The 23,688-nt window shown below is 53.7% G+C and overlaps 5 protein-coding genes across 5 annotated transcripts; 3 read left to right on the top strand and 2 right to left on the bottom strand.

The window, feature by feature from the left end:
- Positions 1-2,074: 2,074 nt before the first annotated feature.
- MYCGRDRAFT_68358 (uncharacterized protein) lies at positions 2,075-4,036 on the top strand (the record flags this gene model as incomplete). The annotated part of the gene is made up of 1 exon (XM_003855507.1): positions 2,075-4,036. The coding sequence occupies one exon, from the start codon at positions 2,075-2,077 to the stop codon at positions 4,034-4,036; it is 1,962 nt and encodes a 653-aa protein (XP_003855555.1).
- Positions 4,037-5,288: 1,252 nt separating this feature from the next.
- Positions 5,289-7,277, top strand: MYCGRDRAFT_55269 (uncharacterized protein; the record flags this gene model as incomplete). The annotated part of the gene is made up of 1 exon (XM_003855508.1): positions 5,289-7,277. One exon carries the CDS (start codon positions 5,668-5,670, stop codon positions 7,150-7,152), a length of 1,485 nt encoding a protein of 494 aa, XP_003855556.1.
- MYCGRDRAFT_108052 (uncharacterized protein) lies at positions 7,257-8,535 on the bottom strand (the record flags this gene model as incomplete). Its single annotated transcript, XM_003854882.1, has 1 exon — positions 7,257-8,535. One exon carries the CDS (start codon positions 8,533-8,535, stop codon positions 7,546-7,548), a length of 990 nt encoding a protein of 329 aa, XP_003854930.1.
- A 592-nt stretch (positions 8,536-9,127) lies between these two features.
- Positions 9,128-18,136, bottom strand: TOR2 (TOR2 phosphatidylinositol 3 and 4-kinase; the record flags this gene model as incomplete). Its single annotated transcript, XM_003854881.1, has 3 exons — positions 9,128-15,166; positions 15,311-15,839; positions 16,098-18,136. The coding sequence occupies 3 exons, from the start codon at positions 18,134-18,136 to the stop codon at positions 9,128-9,130; spliced, it is 8,607 nt and encodes a 2,868-aa protein (XP_003854929.1).
- A 296-nt stretch (positions 18,137-18,432) lies between these two features.
- On the top strand, positions 18,433-23,449 carry MYCGRDRAFT_68349 (uncharacterized protein; the record flags this gene model as incomplete). Its single annotated transcript, XM_003855509.1, has 2 exons — positions 18,433-21,225; positions 21,283-23,449. The coding sequence occupies 2 exons, from the start codon at positions 18,491-18,493 to the stop codon at positions 23,447-23,449; spliced, it is 4,902 nt and encodes a 1,633-aa protein (XP_003855557.1).
- Positions 23,450-23,688: the final 239 nt, after the last annotated feature.

Here is a 23,688-nt window from a genome sequence, read left to right as displayed (position 1 = left end):
TGGCTGCTTGTTGAGGCACGACTGCGGCAACGACAAAGTAGTATAGCGGCAGTCAAATAATAAGTCCTCGGCAGGATTCAGATGTCAACGACATTGTGCGAGTTGCTTTGCGGTAGGTTTGTGTGCTGGCGGAACGCTTGCGGATGTACAAGCTGGGCATCTTCTTGATCCGAAGACTCCGGGCCATGACGCCCGGCGGACGCGAGTGCAGTGAGCACCAACGATGATGATGATGATGATTGGGATTCGTAGTACGAAGTAGATGAGCGTGGTTTATGTTCTCTCTTGGGTTACTTTGGCGCTGGCTTACGCAACTAGTCGTCGCCGATGCAAAGTGCCGTGGCTTTGAACATCCGGTCGTTCCAATAACAACTCAGCCACGCCTTCTTGAATCTTGATCCTCTCATTCTGCTCATCTCGTGGCACCTGTCACTTCGCACGTTTTTCGTCCCATCACCAAGGCTTTGACTTCCGCCGGTGCCAGACCAGCGACTAGGACAGCCTCGCCTTTGCTGGCAGATTCCGAACTCCTCGCAGCGGTGCTGGCCTCGACAGACAATAGGGCGGACAGAACAAGGATCTTCACGAGCTTACGACTTGTTCAGCGTGCGGCGTTGTTGTCCCAATCCGAGACCCGCGGCAGCCGGCTTGTCGCACATCAACTCAAAACTTCATTGGTCTGCCACCTGCGAGGTACTCCAGCACCAGCTTACTCCAGTCTCGGTGCTCCGCTATTCGACTCGATAGAGCGTCGATCCATCGCGAGAGAGATCCTTCGCCCGGCAGTCTGCATTCATTCATAGTCCATTACTCACACTCGCCCGTGGCCCCGCGGACCCGCAGGAACCACCACATCTGCACATTTTCTGCTACAGGGATCCTGGCATCATTTTCAGCCCGACATCTGGAACGGATCGCGAGGTTACGACGTTATCCCAGCCCAGTCGCCAAGGTCGGGCCCAGGAAGCCGAACAAGGTCCTTGACGGTGCATACGCAACGTGTGCATGCCAAAACACCACGGCCGTCCTGGACACTGGCGCAACCAGGGTGTTGCGACTGCGACGGCGATCTCCCCGGTCAAGATCCATGAAACACTGATTTCATCGGTCAAGCCTCGCGTGTCTGGACTCGCGCCGCTTCACCTGCAATATCCCCGCCGCACCGCATTCCTGTGCCCAAAACATCATTATTGACACGGTAAGTAACACAGAGCTTCCCTGTCCCCTGTCGGTCATTCTGTGTCGAATCCGAGTTTGCGTTGGCATACCCATGACGTCTGGCTTTGCACGCCCGATTGCTCGCCTTGGTTCCTAACGGTCGAAACACATGGGTGTCGTCTGGCACATTGCTGTGTGCACCGGGCGTTTTCTGTCTGCTTGTTATACATCTTGGGCATGGCTCGTTCTGCGATGATTCTCGCTCCTATCTGTTCCCTTTCTGCTCGCACCATTGCATACCTCTTCTCCAACTTTGACTGACATCTTCGCCATGGCAGTCTCCTACCGATCCTCCACTTACGGGCTACTCTACTACGACGCTGCCAATCCACAAACTCCAACGGATAAACCACCGAGACTCTTCAGACCCCGTCGCGTAGGTCCAGGCCGCGTGTGTATTAAGAGCGTCGATCCCAGACGCGAACCCGCGGAGCAGCGTACGCAGCTGTCGTACAAGGATACCCTCAAAGAACCGCAACAGCGGCCATACAAGATCAAGCTGGCGACTACCCGAGAAAACGCAAAACGCTTCCTTCGTTCGGTGATAGCACCTCCCCCCGTCGCCAACAACGAGACTCCAAAAACAGACATCAAGAACAAGAGGAAGTCGTGGTCTCCGTCAATACATCGTCCGTTCCAGCAGGTGGACGAGAGTGGGACCATTGCAGAGGCGGCAGCTTTGGCAAGTCTGACAGGAGCATCTGACGGCAACATGAGACCCAATATTCGCCATTCGATTGCTGGGCCGATCAATGCACATCTTCATCGTCCAAGGCTGAACAGCGAATCGACAAACACATCGACAAGCATAGCATCAAGTAACCACACGGCGGCTACAAGACCAGAAAGCATGGTCATGGACTCTGCTGTCGTACCGAACCTCAATCTGGAGGACGAGAAGCCGATCGCCACAGGCAATGGCGTGTCCATGGCTATACACCTCGCTGAGCCGGTGCTCTTCCTTCAGGGATTCAACAATGACGAGTCAGCTCCAGGAAACACAGCAATGCTGAGAGGTGCCTTACACTTGAGAGTACAAAAGCCTGCAAAAATCAAGGGTGTACAGCTGAAGTTCAAAGGCACGGCAATAACCAAATGGCCTGAAGGCATCCCACCTCGGAAACAGGAATTCGAGGAGAAGGATGTCATCATGCAACACACCTGGCCATTTTTCAACGCACAATTCGAAAGTGCAGAGAACAGTACAAGTGCAGATTACGTGCAACTATTCAGAGGAGTCGAGGGCTCCAAAGATGCTCTTGGACGGTCGTCGAACCACAATTCGAATGCGAATCTCAGTGCAAAGGAAGCAAAGAAATTGGCACTTGCGGTGAATCAATCTCGAAGCTTCGGCAAGAATGATCCACAACCGAACGGTCCTGGTGTGGCTGCGAAGGGCTATCGAACATTTCTGCCTGGAGACTATGTGTACCAATTCGAACTCCCGCTGGACAGCCGACTTCCAGAAACCATCGATGTCGATCTTGGGTCTGTCAAGTACGAACTCGAAGCCGTAGTAGAACGATCAGGTGCGTTTCGGGCAAATCTACTGGGCTCGAAGGAGGTGAGATTGATTCGTGCACCGGGTGAGGGATCACTCGAGACTGTTGAGCCCATCGCCATAAGCCGGAATTGGGAAGACCAACTGCATTACGATATCGTCATTTCAGGGAAGAGTTTCCCACTGGGGAGCCAGGTTCCGATAGCTTTCAAGCTTACTCCGCTGGCCAAAGTACAATGCCATAGAATCAAGGTACTACTCACGGAGAACATCGAGTACTTCTGCGCGAACAAGAGAGTGCACCGCATGGAGCCAACAAGGAAAGTTCAGCTGTTCGAGAAGCGGGCCGATGGTCCACCAGTCAGCACGTTCCCAGGCAGTACGATGAGAGTGACAGCTGGCGGAGGAATCCCATACGACCAACGAGCACAAGCTGCGCGTGGAGAGACCGTCATCCCAACCGACACAACGAATCTGCTCGGCAACCTCGACGGCGATTCGAACATTGGTCCCACTGAAATGGAGTTCAATGTGCAACTCCCCAACTGCCAGACCATGAAAGAGCGTGAACGCAACCTACGCCTTCACTTTGACACCACCTATCAAAACATCCAAGTCCACCACTGGATCAAGATTGTCATGCGCTTGTCCAGACCCGATGCCGTCGATCCCAACAAGCGCCGGCATTTTGAAATCTCCATTGACTCGCCATTTCACATCCTCTCTTGCCAAGCCACACCAGCGAACATCTCACTCCCGGCTTACACCTCTCCGGAATCGGTTTCTCCACAGGCCACCTCCCTCTACGACTGCGGCTGTCCCGGCGCTGCACGCCGCCGCAACTCTCCTCCTTCTTTCTCTCCGATGCCATCATCTCTTTCCAACTCCACTTCCGCCTCCGAATCAAGCTCACTGGCACCCTCCACCCACTCTGCCGCCTCGTCCCGGCCTGCAACACCGACTCTGGCCCGTCCTCCCACGATTCACGCAGCAAACCACATTCGACCTGTTCAACCTCACCATCCCGACCGCCCTATCCACCTGCTCCGTGCTCCGTCGTTCAATCCTCCCGCTTTCGAGGATGAAGAGCCTCCGCCACCGCTCATCACGCCACCGCCGCAGTATGATAGTATTGCGAGCCCGACAAGTGGCCTGTCGGACTACTTCGCGCGACTTAGTGATGCCTACGAAGACGAGGATAGCGAGGACGAAAGAAGGAGTGGCAGGGTAAATGTCCCATTGACGCCTGGCGGAAGGGTCAACCGCAGTGTCGACTTTGGTAGGGGAGGATGGGTGCCTGTTGGAGGGAGTTCGTGATTTTAATGTCGAAGCATGGCGTTGTGGCAACATAGCATTGGCGCGGTGATCGACACATCCATGCCTCCCACGAGACGATGACGAAAGGAACGAGATACCGCAGTGTCGAGGCATTGGTGAATACGCATAATGAACTCAGGATTCGGTCTCTATGAAAGGCATGGAATACATTAGCGACTTGAGCGTTCTTTCTTTCGAGGGTTGACCATGCCTCATCGTTCATAGCATGGAACTGAAAAATTCATTGTCACCCACGTTGTACTGCCATGTTGACGTTGTTCACTTCGAATGTACTGCGTTATATCTCACATGTGAGGCGGGACTGAGTCATTCCAAGTTATTCGCGGGGCCAGTGTGACGAAACTCAGCTTGCCAGACGTTGACAAAAATCTAACGTCGCTCACATCCCTTCCGGCGCATTGTTTGTTTGTTTGTTTGTTTGTTTGTTCCATTTACGTCCTTTCGGAGTCCAAGACTATGTAGGACGGCTTTGCTATAAAGGCAAAGCAGTAGATCTAGTTACAATCAGATTTTTCGGTATTCTTTGACCTTAGGGGAGACCCCGTGCCTAAGGCAGGACCTGCAAGCAGAATCTGCCGAAGGACTTCAAAACAGCGCAAGACAAAGGAAATCAAACGAGTGTCGTTGTCTGCAGCCGGGGCTGCAGAGCAGCCGGGGCTGCAGAATTTTCGCGCCAAGCTTTTTGCAGAATTTTCAGCGGATCCTTCCGCTTCGCACACACGCATGCTGCAAATTCGAAACGCAGTGCAAAAGCAGTGCAAAAGCAGCTGTCCAACTCGCTGCCTTCTCTTATCCTTAATATGCCTTTGTGGAACTGTATGCCGCTTCCAAACGTATACAGCTACGCAGGTTAATCGCAGAGTTATGGATTCCACCAACTGTTCTAGCTCTTTAAAGTGCATGTATGCTTCCTTCGAGGGCGACGAAGTCTCTAGAGAAGGGACATGCGATTTCGATTCGGATTTCGAGGAGGTGCGCGTATAGGGCAGAGTGGACTGCTTCTTCTTGTTCGCAACGTAGAGGGCTGTTCGTTCGAATCGTGCTGTTGTTCTGTTGTAGCTCGTGTTTCGAGGCGGATTTCGAGAAGGATTTCGAGGCGGATTTCGAGAAGGATTTTGGGCGGATTTCGAGAAGGATTTCGGGCGGATTTCGAGAGGTTTTCGAGGAGGTTTCTTCCAGACTGTCTTGGTTTCCCTTCCGAGGAAGGTACTTACGACGGCCACCGCGTGAAGGTGCAGTCTGTTCGGCCGTCTTCCGGCGCATTCATTGCACTGAATACCCAGCTGTCCAACACAAACCTCGACTTCGTGCCACCAAATAACAAGATCCGCAGAGCAATGAATCATTGCATTGACAACATACTCGACACCGACCACGACATCGCCGAACACTGAACATTCAAACACTGTGACAACATCCGCGATCATGGCATCTCGCCAGTAGAGAAAACATGGCCCTCTCCACAAGATCGCGCAGTTCCACGAACCTGCAGTCGCCCGATATTCCGAGTCATAGTCGCACGCGAGCCACGATAGCACAGCCCGGTTGAAGCCACTCATCTTCGAGATCACGGTCCAATACCAAAGATTTCACCACATCCACCAGTAGCCATGTCGGAGCAGCAAAAGCCAGAGCAGAAGCCCGCCGCGGCAGCCACACCCGCAGCTGCAGCTGCGTCTACGTCTACAGAGGAAAAGATTTCTCCTGCGGAAGCAAAGAAGAGGGCGAAAGCTGAAAAGCAGGCAAGGAGGGCGGCGGAAAAGGAAGAGAAAGGCCTACCAGCTGTGACAGCGCCGCTTCCGAGCGCCCCAAGCGCCGCGAACGGCGAGGTCAAGGGAGGTCAGCAAAAGAAGGCCGGAACTCCAAAGCAGAACGATACTGGAAAGAAGCCCAGTGGTGCACAAGCAGGCTCACTGCCGGTCCGCGCGCGCAGAGCGTCACAACCAGCCAGTAGTGCTACGCCGCCTAAGCTTGCAGTGAAGAAAGCGGAGAACAAACAAGTCGAGCTCTTTTCACATCTGTACACGCAGCCACGCCGGCAGAATCTCGAAAATGTTCCGAAAGATGTCCATCCTGCGGTTCTCGCCCTGGGCCTACAGATCTCCTCGTACGAAATCTGCGGCTCTTCAGCCCGTTGCGTGGCCATGCTGCAAGCCTTCAAGGACGCCATCCAGACATATACCACGCCGGTCGGAACATCACTCGCTCGGCATCTCACGTCTCACTACCTCTCCCCACAAATCGACTTCCTCAAGTCCTGCCGCCCCATCTCCGAGTCTATGGGCAATGCGATCCGATGGCTAAAGAAGCTCATCGTTGAGATCGATCCAGCCACGCCCGAACAAGAAGCGAAAGACTACCTCTCCGAATCAATCGACAAATTCATTCAGGAACGCATCACCGTCACCGATCAAGCCATCGCTGCATCCGCTTCCTCGCTAATCAAGTCAGGCTCCGTTGTACTCACCTATGCCAAATCTGCAATCGTGGAGAAGACCATTCTACAGGCTCACGCGGACGGGACTTCTTTCCGCGTCCTCGTTGTCGATTCTCGTCCTTTGTACGAAGGCAAGAACCTCGCCCACACCTTGATGAATGCTGGCGTGCAGGTCGAGTATCTGCCATTTTCGGGTATTGCGCACGCCGTCAAGGACGCAACTTTGGTCTTACTCGGCGCACACTCGATGTTGTCGAATGGCCGACTTATGTCGCGTGTCGGGACGGCGAGTGTGGCGATTGCGGCGCATAAAGCCGATGTCCCGGTCATTGTATGCTGCGAGTCCGTCAAGTTTAGCGGCAAGGTCGCGCTGGATAGTATTGTGCTCAACGAAGTGGCGCCGGCGGAGGAGCTTCTTCTCGCACCCTCACTAGCTCCGACTCCAGCTACGGAACCCGGAAAGAAAGACGACACCGACGGCGAGGAGAAGACGAGAAAGACGTTGCATGATTGGAAGGACATTCCGAATCTGAGAATCTTGAATCTCATGTACGATGTTACGCCGGCTGAATGTTTGCGCATGGTTATCTGCGAGTATGGCAACGTGCCTCCGAGTTCAGTGCCGGTTGTGCATCGCTTGGCAAATGAGGGCATGTAATGGAGGAGATCGGGCTAGGTTTGGAAGCATGTATGATCTGAAGAATGAAAGTGGGAGAACAATGCCGGTCTTCAAATTCCTGAAGCACTCCGGCCACGAATCGCTGAATTGAATCTACATTGGTTAGTGGTACACGACCGCCGCGGCTGACAATATTAAGGCGGAAAGTTCTCGTAATTATCATGGAATGTGAAGGAGAAAATTGGGAACAGGTAATTGGGACTCGCATTTTGATTGAAACTTACTATCAGAGCATCAAAGTTGCACATGCCACCAGGACAATGTGCAAAACTTACCCGACTTGATAGTCTGCTAGGGACGACTGTACGACAACGAGAAAGTAGGACTCCGAAGCGTACCGCGCTGAGCATGCACAATCCGCGGAACAGACATCTACTCCTCTTCATCAAGCTTTGGATCAAAGAAGATCTTTCTTTCCAGCAGCCCTTTTTTCAGAGCGTCCTTCAAGCGGATGCGACTCGCAATACCAACGGGAGGTTGCAAAGGAGGACCCCGTGGTCCGAACAGTGGCCGGCCCTCACAAAACACAAAACGCTGACACTGTCCAGTCGGCGCCGGTTCTACCAAAACAAGTTCCGTCAACTTGGGGAAGAACTTCGCCATGCGCTCAACGTAATTCACTGGCCCTTCCGCCGCCGTTATCAGGTGGTCGTAGTGGTCGTGAAGCGTAATGCTGCGCACGTTGGTCAAGACCGAGGAGAGTCGTTCCGCGGCGTCGAGGAGACGCTTGCGGTTCTCTGCTGCCTTGGAGCGGTCGAATCCCGCGGCCTCCGATGCGACCGAGTGTGCCCTGAGCCGTTGGATGCGTTCGTGACTGGTCATCTTCGGTGCTGCGAGCTCAACAGCAAGCTCGGGTAGACGGTCGAAAACGCCGATGTCAAGGTGTTGAATCTTCGCACCGGACGTCTCCGCGAGGAAGCCGTCGAGTTCGGATTCGAAGTGCGCGAGAGCGTGAGGTTGTCTGGTCACTGAGTCGTGCAGCCAGAGAGCAATGCGGCGGCGCTCGTGGATCTGAGTGGACAGTTCGCGATGGATCTGCTTGCTGATACGCAACAAGGCGGTTCCATTGCGATTGCTGGGAGGGACTACGCCAAAGGGGCTGTCTTCGTCAGTCTGGGGAGGAGTATCGCTGTTGATCGGAATGGGTTGTGACGGAAAGCCTCCTCTAAAGGTGAGAGCATGCATAAGGTTGCGCAGCTGACCTGGCAGATCGAGAGGGTTGGTCTGGTCAGTCCCGGGAGGAGCATTCCGGATTATCGCAATAAGTTGCGACGGATCGACTTCATCGATGATGTGATCGTACACGAGATTGCGTAGCTCACCTGGGAGGTCAAGAAACGACATAGGCGTACTGGCGCTCATCGTATCGCGGTTTCAGGTCGAGGTTGGATAGCGGAACAGTTGCGTTGACGCTTGCTTAGTATCTTTATGGCGGTCGATTTTGGGGATCGTCGGGATAACTTTGATCAACAGAGTCCTTTTAGTGACGAAGATTGCAAGGTAGCAAGATGGAAAACGATTCATGACAGGTGAAGAAGAGACTTAAATGCAATCGGTTGAACAGTTCGAGAGCATGCCTTCCAATGAAGTCGACAATGATATTATGCATCTGTCGTTGAGACAAAGATACCTGAGGCCGCTGACAATGCTATTGTTCACACTGAGTTGAACGAAGCCCTTCTTGACTCGTCGATAGCTTCGAAAAGTAAGGCTTGATCGTGTCCAAGCGAGCGTTCCATCCCCTGAACAATGCAACTAGTCGAGCACCGGCTGGAGTGCAGCAAAATTAACACTGAAGGCAGCTCTCCGAGCAATTTGCAATCATGTGACATGACGATCGGCCGTTGACATCGTCGCTACGCTATGCTATACTCTACACATTAAATGCTTCCACTGTCTCTTCCTGTCTCCCTCGGTCACTCCTCCTGGCTAGCCGCACAACCACCATCTCCACTCAGTAGTAAGCACCCCACCCGCTGAACAGGCATGCCAGATGACTCTCATCTGTGGCCTGCTGAATAAGCTCATTGACAGTCGCCGCCGTGCTCAAAGTCTTCGAAAGTTTGTTCTCCACGACTTGCAATGGTCTTTCCGACTCTCCTCCATCTTGGTGCTGCTGTCTCGCTGATGGCTCACTCTCCTGCACTCCCTTCCGCCCGTTGTCATCTTGCGCTTGCTGCATACGCTTTGCCTTCAGAGGCGAGACCGTCCAGTTGTACAGGGGATCGTAACGTAAGACGTTCAGTAGTGTCATGATGCTGTCCTTGTCTTCACGAACGGCATCAAGGGTGAATTCGCAGCATCGACGGAAAACACCTTCGGTCTTGGTAATACCCATACCATCGATGATGTCCCGTGTAAGGCGGAAGGGGACCAGTTCGGGAATGGGCAGTACCCGACCGGCTTCAAATGACACTCCTAGATCAATGTGCACCACTTCGCCTGTCACTTCGTCCAAGAGGATATTGCTGCAGTGCCTGTCACCTAGCCCGATGATGTGGCCCAGAATTGAGACACTCGCAGTGGTCCTCGTGTACGCAGTACGCTTCGAAAACCACTCGTCGGGATTATCAAATCGCTCCAGAAAGAAGTGGCGAAGGACAGGATGCATGTGCTCGCATACCCTTCGATATTCGCCAATCCGATGACTCTGGGCAGAGTCTTTGGCGTTATTGATTATCTCGCGCGCTTTGTTCTCTTTGTAGTCATTCGGATGATATCGCTGATGTGCTGGCCGCAAGTAATCCATGAGTGGGACCGAATTCGCAACGAACTCGATGACTCCGGTGGTATTGGACAGAGGTATGACTTTGTATGTCCGCACTTTCAGGTCACGCTGACGAGTCGATTTGTGATTGCGAAGCATCTTGCTGACTTCCTCAAAGACCTGCTCCATGATGGCGTCCTGGCGCAGATCGTCTCTGCCGTTCTTGAAGATCTGCTTGTACTCTTTGCCATTGATATCGACGACCGTGACGAGCTTGGGCGCGCTAACTCCACCAAGGATCGTACCCTCAGACCTGAATTTACCAATAAGAGGCACGATCTCATAGTGTGCATCAGCGCGCAGGGGCAGATTGATCGTGATCGGAGGCATCTTTGCTCTGACGATATTTTCCATCAGCTTCTTCGCAGATGGAATGCTCCTCACATTGAATTTGCCAGACTTGTTGGCCTCGGGAGAGCTGTCTGCGATATCTCTGTAGAGCTTGTTGCAATAGAAGAGGCGGGTGAGGAAGTCTTTCTGAACTGGATCCTGGTAAAGGCGGTCTACAAATGCCGTCGAGCCCGAGTGGCGAGACTTGGTGGCCGTCTCGTCGCTCTTTGGTTGATTCCTTGCGTTGGCGAACAGATGATGGAGGCTGTGATAGGGATGTTGCTTGAAGATGCGGATCAACAGCTCACCTAATGCCATTTGGAACGTGGATGACTCCTTGCTAACACGAGACATGAGCTGGTTCATCAGGAGCACAAACTTCCAGCTCGGGACATCTGGGAGGTACTTTTGCACGACTGCGTTGGCTCCAGGATCCTCGGAGTGCTCCAGCCACAAAGCAAAGAATCTGAGCACGCATATGTCGTGCGCGTCCGAGGCTTGCAAAGCGAGAAGGTAGTTTTGGAGGCTTTGCTGGACGTAGTTGTTGCGACTGTCCCTGAGCCTCGTCTCTTCCTCAATATCCATCTCGAGCCATTTTGTTTCCAGGTTGAGCGAGCGAGTCAGATCGGCGCGGTCGCCAGCACTCTTCTTCGTCCTCAGGGCTGCTTTGAATGCATCGACTTCTTCTTGCTTGGCTTGGCGAAGTTTGACCACACGTGTAAAGTTTTCGATGTTTCCTGGATTCTGCAGCTCATCGTCGCAGAATTTTGCAAACTCGTGAAACACTCTGCCAGCTTCGGTACCGGTCTTGACAGACTTCATATCACTGATAGCCGGCTTCAAGTAATGTCTCATGATGTCCTCCGGCTTCTCCAACCGGGCCTCGGCCAATTGATGGGCCAGTTGAGCGCGTAGCCCGGCGCGGCCTACTGGAATGGTTTGCTTGCCAAGGTCTGTCATTCCTAGGACATCCTGCAGCATTTTCACCGATGCGGATGCTTCTCCGGCATCCCAGAGCACAGATGCCGTCTCGAGCTTCACAGCGGCCTCGACCCTGAGGTTGTTGTTCGTGCAGAGTTCCACCAAGTCACTTAGAGTGGCAACAGCAGTTAGAGCTTCTTGTAGCCGGCCGTGCTCACGTGCGAGTCTCGATTGGTCAAGCAGAGCCTGGACCTCGAAGGTACGGGCATCTGGCTGACCTACGTGTAGAGATCTCTGGAGCTCCAGGTTCTGGCTGACAACGCCGAACATTGTCTCTCTGTTTGACAGCAACGATTTGACATCTTCGTATCGTGCCATACGCATCCAGTTCGACCGCTCTCGTATGGCTTGCCACCTTGCTGTCATCTCTTCTAGTTCAGGTGAGGAGACAATCGCTTCGACCTCGGTGAGAGAGGCAAGAACGCCACACCATGACGGAGACGGCCTCGAAGATTTGCCTGCAGTGATCCCGCGCTGAGTATGTTCGGTCACTGCCATGCAGACCTTTCCTTGTATCTGGCGTGGCTCAGTAGCTCTTGTCAACTCTTGCAGCACGCCGAACGCAGTGAATGCATCGCCAACGCGAGTCTCGGGCAGACTAATATCCCACTGCTGTAGAGCTTTGGCGGCCTCGAGCATTGATCCAGCTGTCATGACGTTACCTCCCACGCCTTGGTTCAGGAGGGCGAATGCCAGACTGTTAAAGTTGAGATTCGACAAGGAGTGCACCATACCGACAGCATCTTCTTCGGCAAGGCGATGCGAGTGACGCATGTGACTGTCCATCTGGGCTGATCTAAACATGAGGCTCCTCAACCCATTTGCTTCGTGGTCAAGACGGCTGAGTACCGTATCGAGCGACGCGGATTGCTGGACGCCGTAGAACGAGTCCGGTTCCTCAAGTTGTCGGTAAATTGACAGGAGCAAATCATTTTCGAGCGCCGGAGTAGTCATGATCTGTGAAGTCGACGCACGTCCAGATGTGCGCCTGCTGGACTGCGCAACAGGGGGGATCGACTCCGCGAGGAGCAGACCACAGTGCGGCATGGCACAACGTGCTGCGGCGGCAGCGGCCAGGACAGGATCAACCTGCAGCCATTTCATGCGGTCGGATCTTGTTAATTCCCTAGGATATTGCTGGCTGCGCAAGTAGAGTAGGAGCTTGAGAAAGAACTGCTGCTTGGTCTTCAGTGCGGGATCGGTCTCGACTAAGCAGGCGGTAATGGCAGTCGACAATTCCGAATGCAATGTCTTCTTTCGGTTCATCTCATCGACCAGTAGTATATGGAGCATGCTCGGAAGGAGCTCCGCAGCAAGGCCCGAGACACTGTAGACCAGCGGCGCTAGGCACGCAACTAATGCAACATTGGCGGCCCACCTGCACACAGTCACAGCAAGCTCCTTCGTCCAGGCTTCCATGGATTTTGCAGCAGTGGCGTGCAATGCTCTGCGGAGGGCGTCATCTTGTACATCTGTGAAAGCGCGCTGGTCGATCGACGGGGGCTCGTAGCTGAAGAATCCATCTGCGACGGCGACGTCGATCTCCTCGGGCAAGACCTGCACAAACACGCGCAATTCTGTCGCAGAATTACTAAGTCTCTGGACCAATTTTCGTAGTGAATGCTCCGCAAGCCCAGCCTCGATTCGCGACCTGGAGTATAGTAGTTCTGACCAACGTCTGGCGATAATGACTTGAGAGTTGACAGTGATCTGATCGTTCGCTGTCGTACGCGGATGACGTTCCAAGTCAGCGCCCGTCCCATCCGCATCAACGTGTGGCCGCTGACCAGTAGCTGCATACGCGCGACCAAGGACACGAGCGGACCATTGTACGAATTCTCGAGACACTGCTGCCTGCTGGATGATGTCCCAGAGTGCCTGTGAGTAGAGAACAGCGTCACTGTCCGTACCGATGCAATCATCTGAGATTGATTCCGCAGGCTCAAAATTGTCTGCGAGAATGGCGATGGCTTCCAGACAATCTGTTCTCGGGCAAAGTGCCTGTTCTGCTGACCACTGCCCGAGCAAGAACAATAAAAGATTGCTTTCAGGAGTGTCTTTGCGAGCATTCCCAGGTAGCTGCAGAGAGTTCAGGGACTCGGTCAACCTGTCGAAGGCAGGCGAGCTCGCGTCCGACGCACGTCTCGACAGGTAATCCACCAGCCATTTTTGAAATCCCAGCATCTTCTGCACAGTAGCGGAATGCTGGCTCTCTTGCGTAGTGCTGCTGTGAGTGGACTTTGCGTGCTTCCTCAACCGAAGGACTAGCAGTATCACTGTGCCGGCGAGAAAATTCAAGTGCTCCCGCAGGTACTCCCGGCTGCTGTTGAAGAGGTATTGAAGAATACCGAGTGTGTCGTCGGCACACTCGCTATCGTTCAAGAACGGTCGAAGAGAATGTATGAGCATCTTCAGGGGGAAGCCGCTGAACGCAACCTCGCCTGCCATGCATATTAGAAGTCTCAAACGTCGTATCATCAGGCAGGAATGCAGGGAACCCAGAGATGAATCCATGGCATCCAATATCATTCGAACAGTGAGCGAGAAAGTCGACGGGTTCCACAAACAACTGGGTTCGATGTCCAGTCTCCTGCAAAGACGGCCGATTTCTTTCCACAAATTGCTGCTTGGGAAGGAGGGCTCCTGGCTTTGTGGCAATGTCCGGCTCGAATGCCCGAAAGCCTTCATCCTGCGCATCGCTTCGAGTGCAGGAGCGTTGTCTGGCTCGTTGGCACGCTTGTTGTCTTGTTTGGCCCCGAGCCATTTGTCCTCGGGATCATCTTGTTGCGATGTGAGGAAGAAGTGACCGATGATCGCCGGCCATTGTTCTGCCAGTGTCGGGACATGTTCGGCTCGATTGTTCAGATATGATTTCAGGCGGTGTTCTGTGGGGGCTGTGTCACCAGAAGAACCTTGTGCACTGCCGGTCTTTATATCGCAGCTGATAGCGTAGGCCACAGACTTGGCATATGACAGCTTGATGACACCCTGAGGCAGAATCTTTAGGGCTCTTGACAACGTATCGATGCCTTCTGAAGAACCATGCATGACAGCCTGAGCGCAGACCTCGATGCGATTGTCCACCAGGAGCTCATTCAGGGAGGCGTACTGGAAGGCGGCGAACGGAATGTCGCGAAGGCTCTTGCTAGAGGCCAGCCAGGTGAACAGCAATTGAGGCGCAAATAAGGCGAATAATTTGCGTGGCGTCTTGAGGGGAAGCATACTGGCCAGGTTTGCGATACAGCGGGCTGCGTGGAACACAGAGCCAGTGCCGGCGGTTTCGAACATGTAATAGACGCATTGTCGCAGAAGGGAGTGCCACTCTGAACCGAGTTTTGCAAAGAAAAGCAATCTCATGGCGATCCCCTCCATGTGGTCGATATCTTCGGGAAGGCTCTCAACGAGATCATCGAACATGGCTTCATGTTGTGAGAGGACCGTGCGACCAAACACTTTCGATATGTGCGCCGCCAAATGGAACTGTACAGACACAGTGCCTTGTTTGAGAAGTCCGAAAAGACTCGTCCGGGCGGAAGAATCTTGGCCAGATGATCCATCATCATCGGAAGAGGGATAGTCCACAGTGAGTCGGCAAAGCTGCAGTAGAAGAGACGCCAGACGCTTTTGCACACTTGGTGACAGCACGCCATTGGAGAGCGCCGTGCCGGTGCACCAATCATAAACATCGAGCCCCAGGTTGTATAGGTCAACATTGCTGGGATCCGTCCACAAATCTCGCAGATTCTCCATGACATCAAGGACGGTGCCGATGGCTACCTCGGATCTTCCGTAGGTGTAGGACGGTATGATGGTTTCGACGAAGAATTCAAGAAGTCGCTGTGTATCTCTGAGGCTCAGAGCGAGTCCCAGCTGAGTGAATTGGGTGATGACCCCTCTGCTGGCAATGACGGCCGCCTCGCTTTGAAGCAGGACGAAGCTGACGACTTCTTCGGACGCAGTCGACGGGCCACCGATCACCTCAGCATCAGTCTCAAGCGCTACGATGGTCGCCGCGTACAATGCTGCGCACGATCTCAGTGCTAGTTTGCTGTAAGCCACGTCGAGATCGTTTGCGAGATCGACGGTCTCGATCGTTGGACGAGCATGGCGACTGTCTTGCGAGTCTGCGGCTCCATCATACAAGTCCGTGGCGTCGTCTTCTTCGCCAAAATGTGCTGCTTCCTGAATGGTGTCCAGAGTTTTCTTGATGGTTCGGCAGATCACCGCTTCGCATTTCGTGCGACGGGACCCACAAGAATGATCGTTACGTGTGATTCCCGACATGACAGCAGAGAATGTGGTCAAGAAGCAGTCCGCCTTGGTCTGATCTGATCCCGGCCGTGCAACGTATTCGCCTAAAGCGTGGAGCAGATTGTTGGATTGAATGCGCAACTGTGATGCCCGGCGTGAGTCAGAGAACTCGAAGCATGAGGAGACGCACGTGGCAATGCAGCAGGCTTTGCATAGCATAGCGAAAGAGTCCTGGCTGGGCTGCCGAGCACGCTCTGTCACGGAAGTCGTCCACGCCTCGTTGGCTCGCGTGAGCTCCGCGGTCAAATGTGTAAGAGCAAGCGCTTCGCACGGTGTCCTCGGTGCCTCCACGGACGCAGATGCGAGCTGGTCAAGTGAGTTGGGGAGCTCTGGGTTAGTTCCGAGATTGGTATCCTCCTCCAGCAAGAGATACGAGAGAAGCTCCTTTTGTCCATCGCAGAACATCCATGTCCGAGCTGCAGCATGATATGTCGGGAAGTTTGAGGACCTCAGGGGATGACCGCGGCGGTTGAGAGTAGCACCTATAAGTGACACGACGTCAGAAACACCGTAAGTTGCGGTGCTGGAAGTGTACTGTTTGTCATCGATCTTGCTCGGGACAAATGTGCGTGACAACCATCCCAAGATACTCTCAGCGGTCGAACAAGCAGCCTCGGGGTTTGTCTGCTGGCAGTATTGCAACACAGCTCTCAACAGTAGCGTCACTGCGTCTGACATTTGGGCAGGTCCGTTGAGGTCCATTGCGTTGGTGGTGGTCTGCAAGAGATCGTGTATGCTTGAATGAGGCACAAGTCGAAGCTGTAGCATGATGTACAGGGCGAATGAAGCTGATCGACAAGCACTGACGCTACTTAAAGCACGGCTCGCTATCTGCCATACAGCAATCCATCTGTCTGCAAGTTTCGGACTTGTTGCTGATATCTGCGAAGCACAGCCCGCCAAGGCAAGGTACGCCCACGAGGCGACTCCATTGCCATCATCGGTACAAAGAACCATGACGGTGTCGACTGCGCGGACCATCTGAATTGGATCGATGGCTTGCTGCTGGACGAGAAAGAAGAGTGTTTGCAGTGCACATATACGTGCTTGGGCAGGCCCAGTGTTGGTGGCTTTCAAAAGGGTCGTGAAGTCGTCGCCGTGTTCATGGTCGTCACGACGTCTGCGTTTTGCGGGACGATGTTCGCTACCATCGTCGGGTTCATCATCGCTGTTGAGCTGGTAGTTGGAATGGTTCGTAGACATTAGTGCGTTTGTCAGGGATGCAAGAAGATACACCAGTGTCCAATTGCACTCTGCGTTCGAGCGTGCGTCCGAAGACTGGAGAGTGAACAAAGCGATGCCGACCTTGCCAGCCTCAGAAATTTCCATTGGGTTGATCTCCATTCGAACGTCGTCTAGGCTCAATTGCTTCTGGTGATCTCGCTCCTGACGCTTGGAGTACTCTCCTTGGATGGCTTGCAGGAGCCCGGAAAGCTCTGCCCGAAGACCCAGTCCTCCACTTTCGCCGATCGCCCTGAAAATGTAAGGACGAAGTAAGAGAATGGTGTCTGTCATCGACTGAAGAGCAGGCGACTTAGCAGTCCAGTAGTTCTTTACCAGACGTATCAAATGTGGCGTTGCATCCTGGGTAACTTTAGTGTCTTCCGTTCGCGTCCAGCAGAGCAATTGGTTGATGGCCGTGAAAGCGTCTTCATGAGACCGAGGTGTCGAGGCCGCAACCCTGAGGTGCTCGACAAGCAGCCAGAGTAAAGGTTCTGCTTTTCGTTGCAGAGGAGCGTTGGGAGCAGCAGTCAAAGCTCGCAAGCAGCCAATCAGCTCGTCGGCAACCATACGTAGCGTCTGCTGTGTTCCCTGCGAGCCGTCAGATTCTCGTAGAGCCGAACGCGATGATCGATAGCTCAATGTGTTCATCGTGCCAATCGTGGAAGTCGCATCATTATCTCCGGGAAAGTCTTCTTCATTGGTTTCGGCGACCGCCTGCTGTATGCATCGAGTACAGAAGTCCGCGATTCTTTCCCAATCCTTTTGATTGGGGTCCGTTGACGAAGGTCGATTCATATGCTCAACATGTGGCTGATGGCTCAGGACTGCTCGCATGCATTTCGCATAGTCCAAGACGATGGGCTCGCAAAAGCTTCCATTGGGAAGCTGAATGGTGTCCGCAACATGATCGAGTACAGCTCGCGCAGTCTTGGCCCTGATGAAAGGGGCACCAGCTTCGACGGCATGCCTCAATGCGCTGGCTAAATCGGACAACCGAGTGACGGCAGACTTCTGAGTTGCATTTGTTTTGGCTTTGGCGGCCGTGGATTGCTCGCCAACCGCTGCATGAAATAGCGTTTCGAATATCGAGTGAAAAGAGGCATCGTCTAGTCCGGTGACCTTGGAGCTATTCTGGTTGTGCCTCAAAATGTACTTGAGATCTGAGAAACCTTTACTGCGAGTCTTGGCCAGAGACGATCGAATGCACTCTTCATGTGCGTGGTCAGTCAATTGCAGAGTAACAGAGCTCTCGACACTTACCCAGCGCGCCGAAGAGCGTGACCTCGGACATGTTATAGAGCCGCTGCGGGTTCGTGTTCCCGGCAGCGTTGGCTGTGAAACAACTCGCATCCGGACTTGTGAAGGTCACGTAATGAAGCGAACTTGAATAGTGCGCCGCCAAATGGAAGACAGACGCATGAGAAGATCGAGCGGACGACGCATTGTCATGTGTAATGTGGTTGCGATGAAGAAGTGAACAGAAGTGAAGGAAGATGAATGTTCGACAGGGAAGTCACGGATGCATGCCTGAGGCAGGCACTCACAGCTTCGCGTCAAGCGCGACCTCTCAACTTTATTGAGCTTCCGATCAACATGAACATGGAGTGCGACCACGAGAATATGCCCGCCCGCTGCATTGCGCGCTCTTGAGACCATTGGACCTTACTCTCCCGCACGAGCGGATTTCCAGCCAATGCGAGCACAATGGCTATCGACACCGCCCTACGAGGATTGCAGATCCTGCAGCGAGATCTAATCGCGTTTACCGAAGACCGTCTACCAAACGTGGATCGTCTCAGAGATCAATTAGACGCTAGCACCGATCTTTTGAAGCAGCTTTTGGAACGCAAGAGAAAGAATGAGGCCAGTCGAAGCAAACTGGCTCCTACGAACGATTCGCAGCCCAGTACCATAACGATCGACGAAGCGGAGTACAGAATACAACCGCAGTTCCGAGAGAGCGCGATCCGAGTCGCCGATGAGCTGGATCTAGATGAGATCGAAGCTGCCAGGCTGTGCATCGAATCGCAACTTCCTGGAGACCACATAGCCGATTCACTCACCCTCCGCGCGCTCATCCGGTTCCATCAGCAACGACAAGCACTTTTGGATTGTGTTCGGATTGTGCTGCAGGTGAGTGTGGACAATGAAGGAGATGGAGCCCGTGCAGAAGCTCTGGGCAGCGTTGCGAAGGTGCTCATATATGGCGACGGAGGAAATCAGACGCAAGGCTCTGCGTATTGGCGCAAGTGCTTGGAGGGAATGGGCGACATCGAGTCGTTTCTGAAAAAGGTGGCCGAATACAAAGACAAAATCATCATGACGGGGCAAAGTCTGTCGAGAGAGATGGGTGAAGCGGTGGACGCCCAGCGACTTCTATTGACACAACAGCACGAATCGCTTGCTGCGATCATGTGCTGCATGGTCAGGGGAAGCTATGTGCAGCCGGAGGACTACCGCAGCCTGCTGAGCAAAGCTTCTCCACTGGAAACCGAAGCAGACATCCTCGTCCATTACCTTCCAATCTTGATCAGTGGCGCTGCTTATTTTGCTTCAGACCATTCTACTTCCGCAGATGCCGCGCGCGGATTACACGCGTTGCTCGCCGCCGGGCCTGGCCAGCTGCAGTGGAAAAATTCAGGATTTGGTGCGGCTGCAAAGGTGTTGTGGCTGGCGGAATACAACGCTAGATTCTCCGCCGATTCCATCGATACGGGACAGAGCGAGACGGAACGAACCCGAGATGAGGAAGCTCGTTCCAAACTGTTTTTCGACGCACTCGGGGACAAGGCCTTTCACTTCATCTTGACGGCTTCTGCGCATTTACGCCCAATTGTGTGGCACGATCCAGCAAAAAAAGGCATAATCGAATGGCTGGTGGAAGAGGCTCCAGGTCCTTCATCAAACGCTCCTCGCGCTTCAGACGATTTTGCGACACTGGTGATGAGAGAACTTCAAGTATTTACTGACGCATTCGTCACCAACATGCCTGATATGCTTCGCCAACTCAAATCAGATGAAGACGAAAAGAGGCGGAATACGCTCTTCCAGTCCGCCAACGGCGACACTCGTACCGAGATGGATCTCGAGCGATTTATGATCATCATGGCGTATGCCTACCAGGGCGATGCTGAAGCCGCTCGTGACTTCTGGGCGGACCGCGAGAGCAATCTGTATGGATTTCTGAGGTGGGTGTCACAGCGCCTGCCCACGCCTCGGGTCGCCGCCTTTTGCACGCTGCTCAAAGCTATCGCGTCCGATGACAACTCCGCCAATCATGCCCATCGTTTCCTGCTGGAGGACGTTCTGATGACTTCAGGGAAGCTTCGGAAAGCGTACGCCGTCAGTTGGTCACAGATATTCAGCGAGGTCGAGCTGTACGCCTCGAATGTGAAGGACAGGTCTCCAGCTGCCACCGAAGTCATATCTGGCGGGCATGATCAAGTTGCAGCCGAGCAGAACTTAGAAGAACCCGAGACCGGAATCATGTTGATATCATATCTTGGCCTGGCTGCTCACATAGCCCGTACCAGCTCGGAGGCAAGGAACTGGCTCCTGAAGGACCAGCCATTCCATATCGGCGAAGTAATGTGTCAGCTCATTCGTACTGTTCGATTGAGTGGTCTCAGGGCATGCTGCCTCGATATGCTCGCCGCTCTGCTGACGGAGAAAGTTCTCGAGGTCCGCAACGGCATGTGGGTACTACTCGACACCTGGATCTCAAGTGGCGGGTTGGAGGGTCACCAAAGTCAGCGATCACATGCCCAGACGCAGTCACCTGCAAAGCAGTACTTGCAGCTCTTCGCCGCCAGCCCTGATGCCGCATCGGCTTTCGTTCAGCTTTTGAACGGCCTGCTCTCACCTGTCGAGGACGCGAACGAAAAGGCTGTCGACGCGCTTCCCTTCCCGGAAAATCTCGGCGCGCCTCTTCGACATGCCGGGATCGAAACCTATGTTGACTTCGTTTTGGACACTGTATTCGCGCGCAGTACCGTACGCATGGCTGCCGAAGGCAATGTTGCAATGCTCGATGCATTGCGGTTCGAGTGCCTTCAATTCACTTTCCAGTCTCTCTCCACATTCAACGAGGATCTTGTCCTTTTGGCCAACACCTCCAACGTGGCAGTTGAGTCAGCCATGGAGACAAAGTCGCTTGCTACCTACGCCCGATTGCATCCATTCGCTCGCGTGATGGAGCGTTTATTTGAGAAGGGCGTCGTCGCCTCACTTGTCGCCACGCTACAGCAGCCGGTCGAATCGCTGGATGATGCAGAACCCGAATCTCCCCTTGTGCAGGCGACACTGAAGAGCATCCAGGTCTTGAATCTTGCGTGGAAGCTACAGCCAACCTACCTAGACATTGTGCGACCTATCGTTAGCAGCCACCCGTCCTCTCGCACACAATCTAGCGTAGGAGCGACGCTGGGATCTATCGACGAGTTGCTGCTGTCACACCTGGATGCGGTGTCATATATTGCAGATTTCACAGGCTGCAGGCACGTTGAGATTTGTCTGGAATCCCTCACACTCCTGCAGAAGATCGCGTCCTCGCGCAAGCTCTGCGAAAGTCCAGATCCAGGCGCAGCACGATCTCGTCGGAGCAATCGCATCTTAGGCATTCTTTCCCCTCTCGCTACAGCTTTAAGTTTGCAACTGCGGCAAGACTTTGTGCTCGATGAGTGGGACCTCGAAAATGGGGACATGCCACTGAAGTTGATCAAAGCCAAGGCGGTCCTGGACTTGCTCAATGCCAGCCTTGACTCGTCAAACGACAAACCCACCGTGGCTCACTGCCTGCTGGGCTTCAGCTGCTTTGAGAAGGTGGTCGATGTGCTCCCAGGAAGTCCTTTCGATGAGAACGACTCACTGTTCCACGAAATTGCTACGTGTGGCGCAACTCTGCCTGCAATTGCCAACGCTGGTAACACATCTTGGCTGCTATCTGTCAAACGAGGATGTTTGGACATCCTTCTGAAGCTTGCTGTTTCTCCTCTGACTGCACACATTATTCAGCCACAACTCCGCGCGATGGACTTCCTCGCCGCTTTGTCGCGTGCACAACTCCCTGCCGCAACAAGCCCGCTCTGGGATGGTCAACTTATACTCGACCCAGATGTTCTTCTTGACTCGTCCGCGCTGGCCGTGCGCGACTTTCTCCACGTGCGAGCTGCGTTCTTTGAATTCGCAGCTGCGAGTTTGCGAGCTGCAGCGGAACACAATTCCTTCTCTGTGCAGGAGAAGATAGTCAGCGCTCTGCTTGGGACAATCAAGCATCCCGACGGCGAGCAGCTTCCAACCATTTCGGTCTTCGAGATGTTTGATTTCTTCGATCTGGAGACCGCGGCCGCGCGCGAGGCCAACTGCAAATATCTGGCCGATGTGGACTTGTCCATTTGCACAAAAGATGACCCGGAAACTCTGATCTCCTTCGATCTGAAAAGTGCTGAGGATCTTTTGCAATTACACAAAAAAGCTCTCAAAGTGAAAGGCAGTATTCGGGAGTCGGCCGAGCTTGAGACGGTCGAGTTTGAAATCCAGGCCATCCTGGCATCATTGTTGAGTCAAAACAACTGGAGAGCTGTGCAAAGCGCCCGACTCGCCGCGCTTGAAGCGTGGACTGATCTGATGTCTCTCATGGTCACCAAAGGCGGATTGGAGCAAAACGATGTCATCGCGCTATCGCTGCAAGGCTTGCTTGTGGTACTGCCAAAGTTAGAAAAGTCACTGACAGACAGTTTGGATGCTGCTGGCATGCTGGCAAAGCTAACTTTGACCTTTACACACGCAATCAGCCCTGCCTCAAGAGATCCATCGCCGCAGACTGTCAGTGTGGCCGTTGAGCGTTTACTCAACACCTTCCGAGTATCCCTCAAAGTCATCACTGATGGCAGCACGGATCTTGCACTTCGGGACGTGTGCTACCGCACTGGCTGTGCAGTCCTTGCCTCCCTTCCGAAAGCGTCTGTCGGGACGGGCACCTCAGCCTTTGCTAGCGCAAAGCAGCTTCTACAGCTGGTTCAGAACAGTGGCGAGCGGTTGCTGATCGTTGTGACTGAAGACGCGTTTGCTGGTCGTGGCGTTACCCGCATCTCTGCCCTGCTCTTCCTCGACGCCCTTATTGGCCTGTTCCAGAGCTTGAAAGTCAAGTCTTCTATTCTCCGCGCTCTGACGAAGCTCAACTTTGTGCCTGTCCTTATCGACGGCAGCATCGGAAGTGTGGCGGCAGCGTTCAACGGCGAAGACGAACTTGCAGCTGCTCTGGCATTCTTCCACACATCTCTCGCGCTTTTGCTCCGTCTTTGTCAGACACCCGAAGGGACGCAGCTGGTTCTGAACTCCGGCTTGTTTCAGGCAATCGATGACAGTCATCTGTTCAGCACGGATCCCGACGTTGGAATGGATGTTGATAACCCGCAGGCATTGAAGGAGTTTTACGCCATTCTCGCGGATGTGTTGAGGATTGTCACCGCTGCTGTTGTGAGCAAGGGCCCAGCACCCGGTAAGGCCTTCTTACAAAAGTATCGCTCTACAGTCCAGGCGCTTTTCAAGCAGGCGTCTAGAGGTATTGGGCTTGATGTCGCGGAGGAGCTAAGCAGGCTGCTGCTTTCCACCGATTTTCTCGAGGTATGTGGATCTGTCCGTGTCTATGACGTGCGATGCTAACGTCGGTCTAGGAAGATGAGAGCGCAACTGCGCATTTGCTACGAAACGGATTCTCATGAACGAATGTGGTCGGATACAGCAGAACCGAAGTACATCAGGCCCGCAAAATCATGTCAGACAGATGTCGACATGGTCTGCTAGGATATGATTTGCACGATCTTAGGCAGCTCGCATCGGCGAGGTGGATGTGATAGGTAGATGCAAAGTACAAGTCGACGAGCGATCGAACACTATTATCG

The sequence above is a fragment of the Zymoseptoria tritici genome, chromosome 2 (genome assembly GCF_000219625.1).
Source record: "Zymoseptoria tritici IPO323 chromosome 2, whole genome shotgun sequence".
Classification (NCBI taxonomy): domain Eukaryota; kingdom Fungi; phylum Ascomycota; class Dothideomycetes; order Mycosphaerellales; family Mycosphaerellaceae; genus Zymoseptoria; species Zymoseptoria tritici.
Note: the sequence above shows the minus strand (reverse complement) of the source record. Positions and strands in the feature narration are given on the sequence as shown.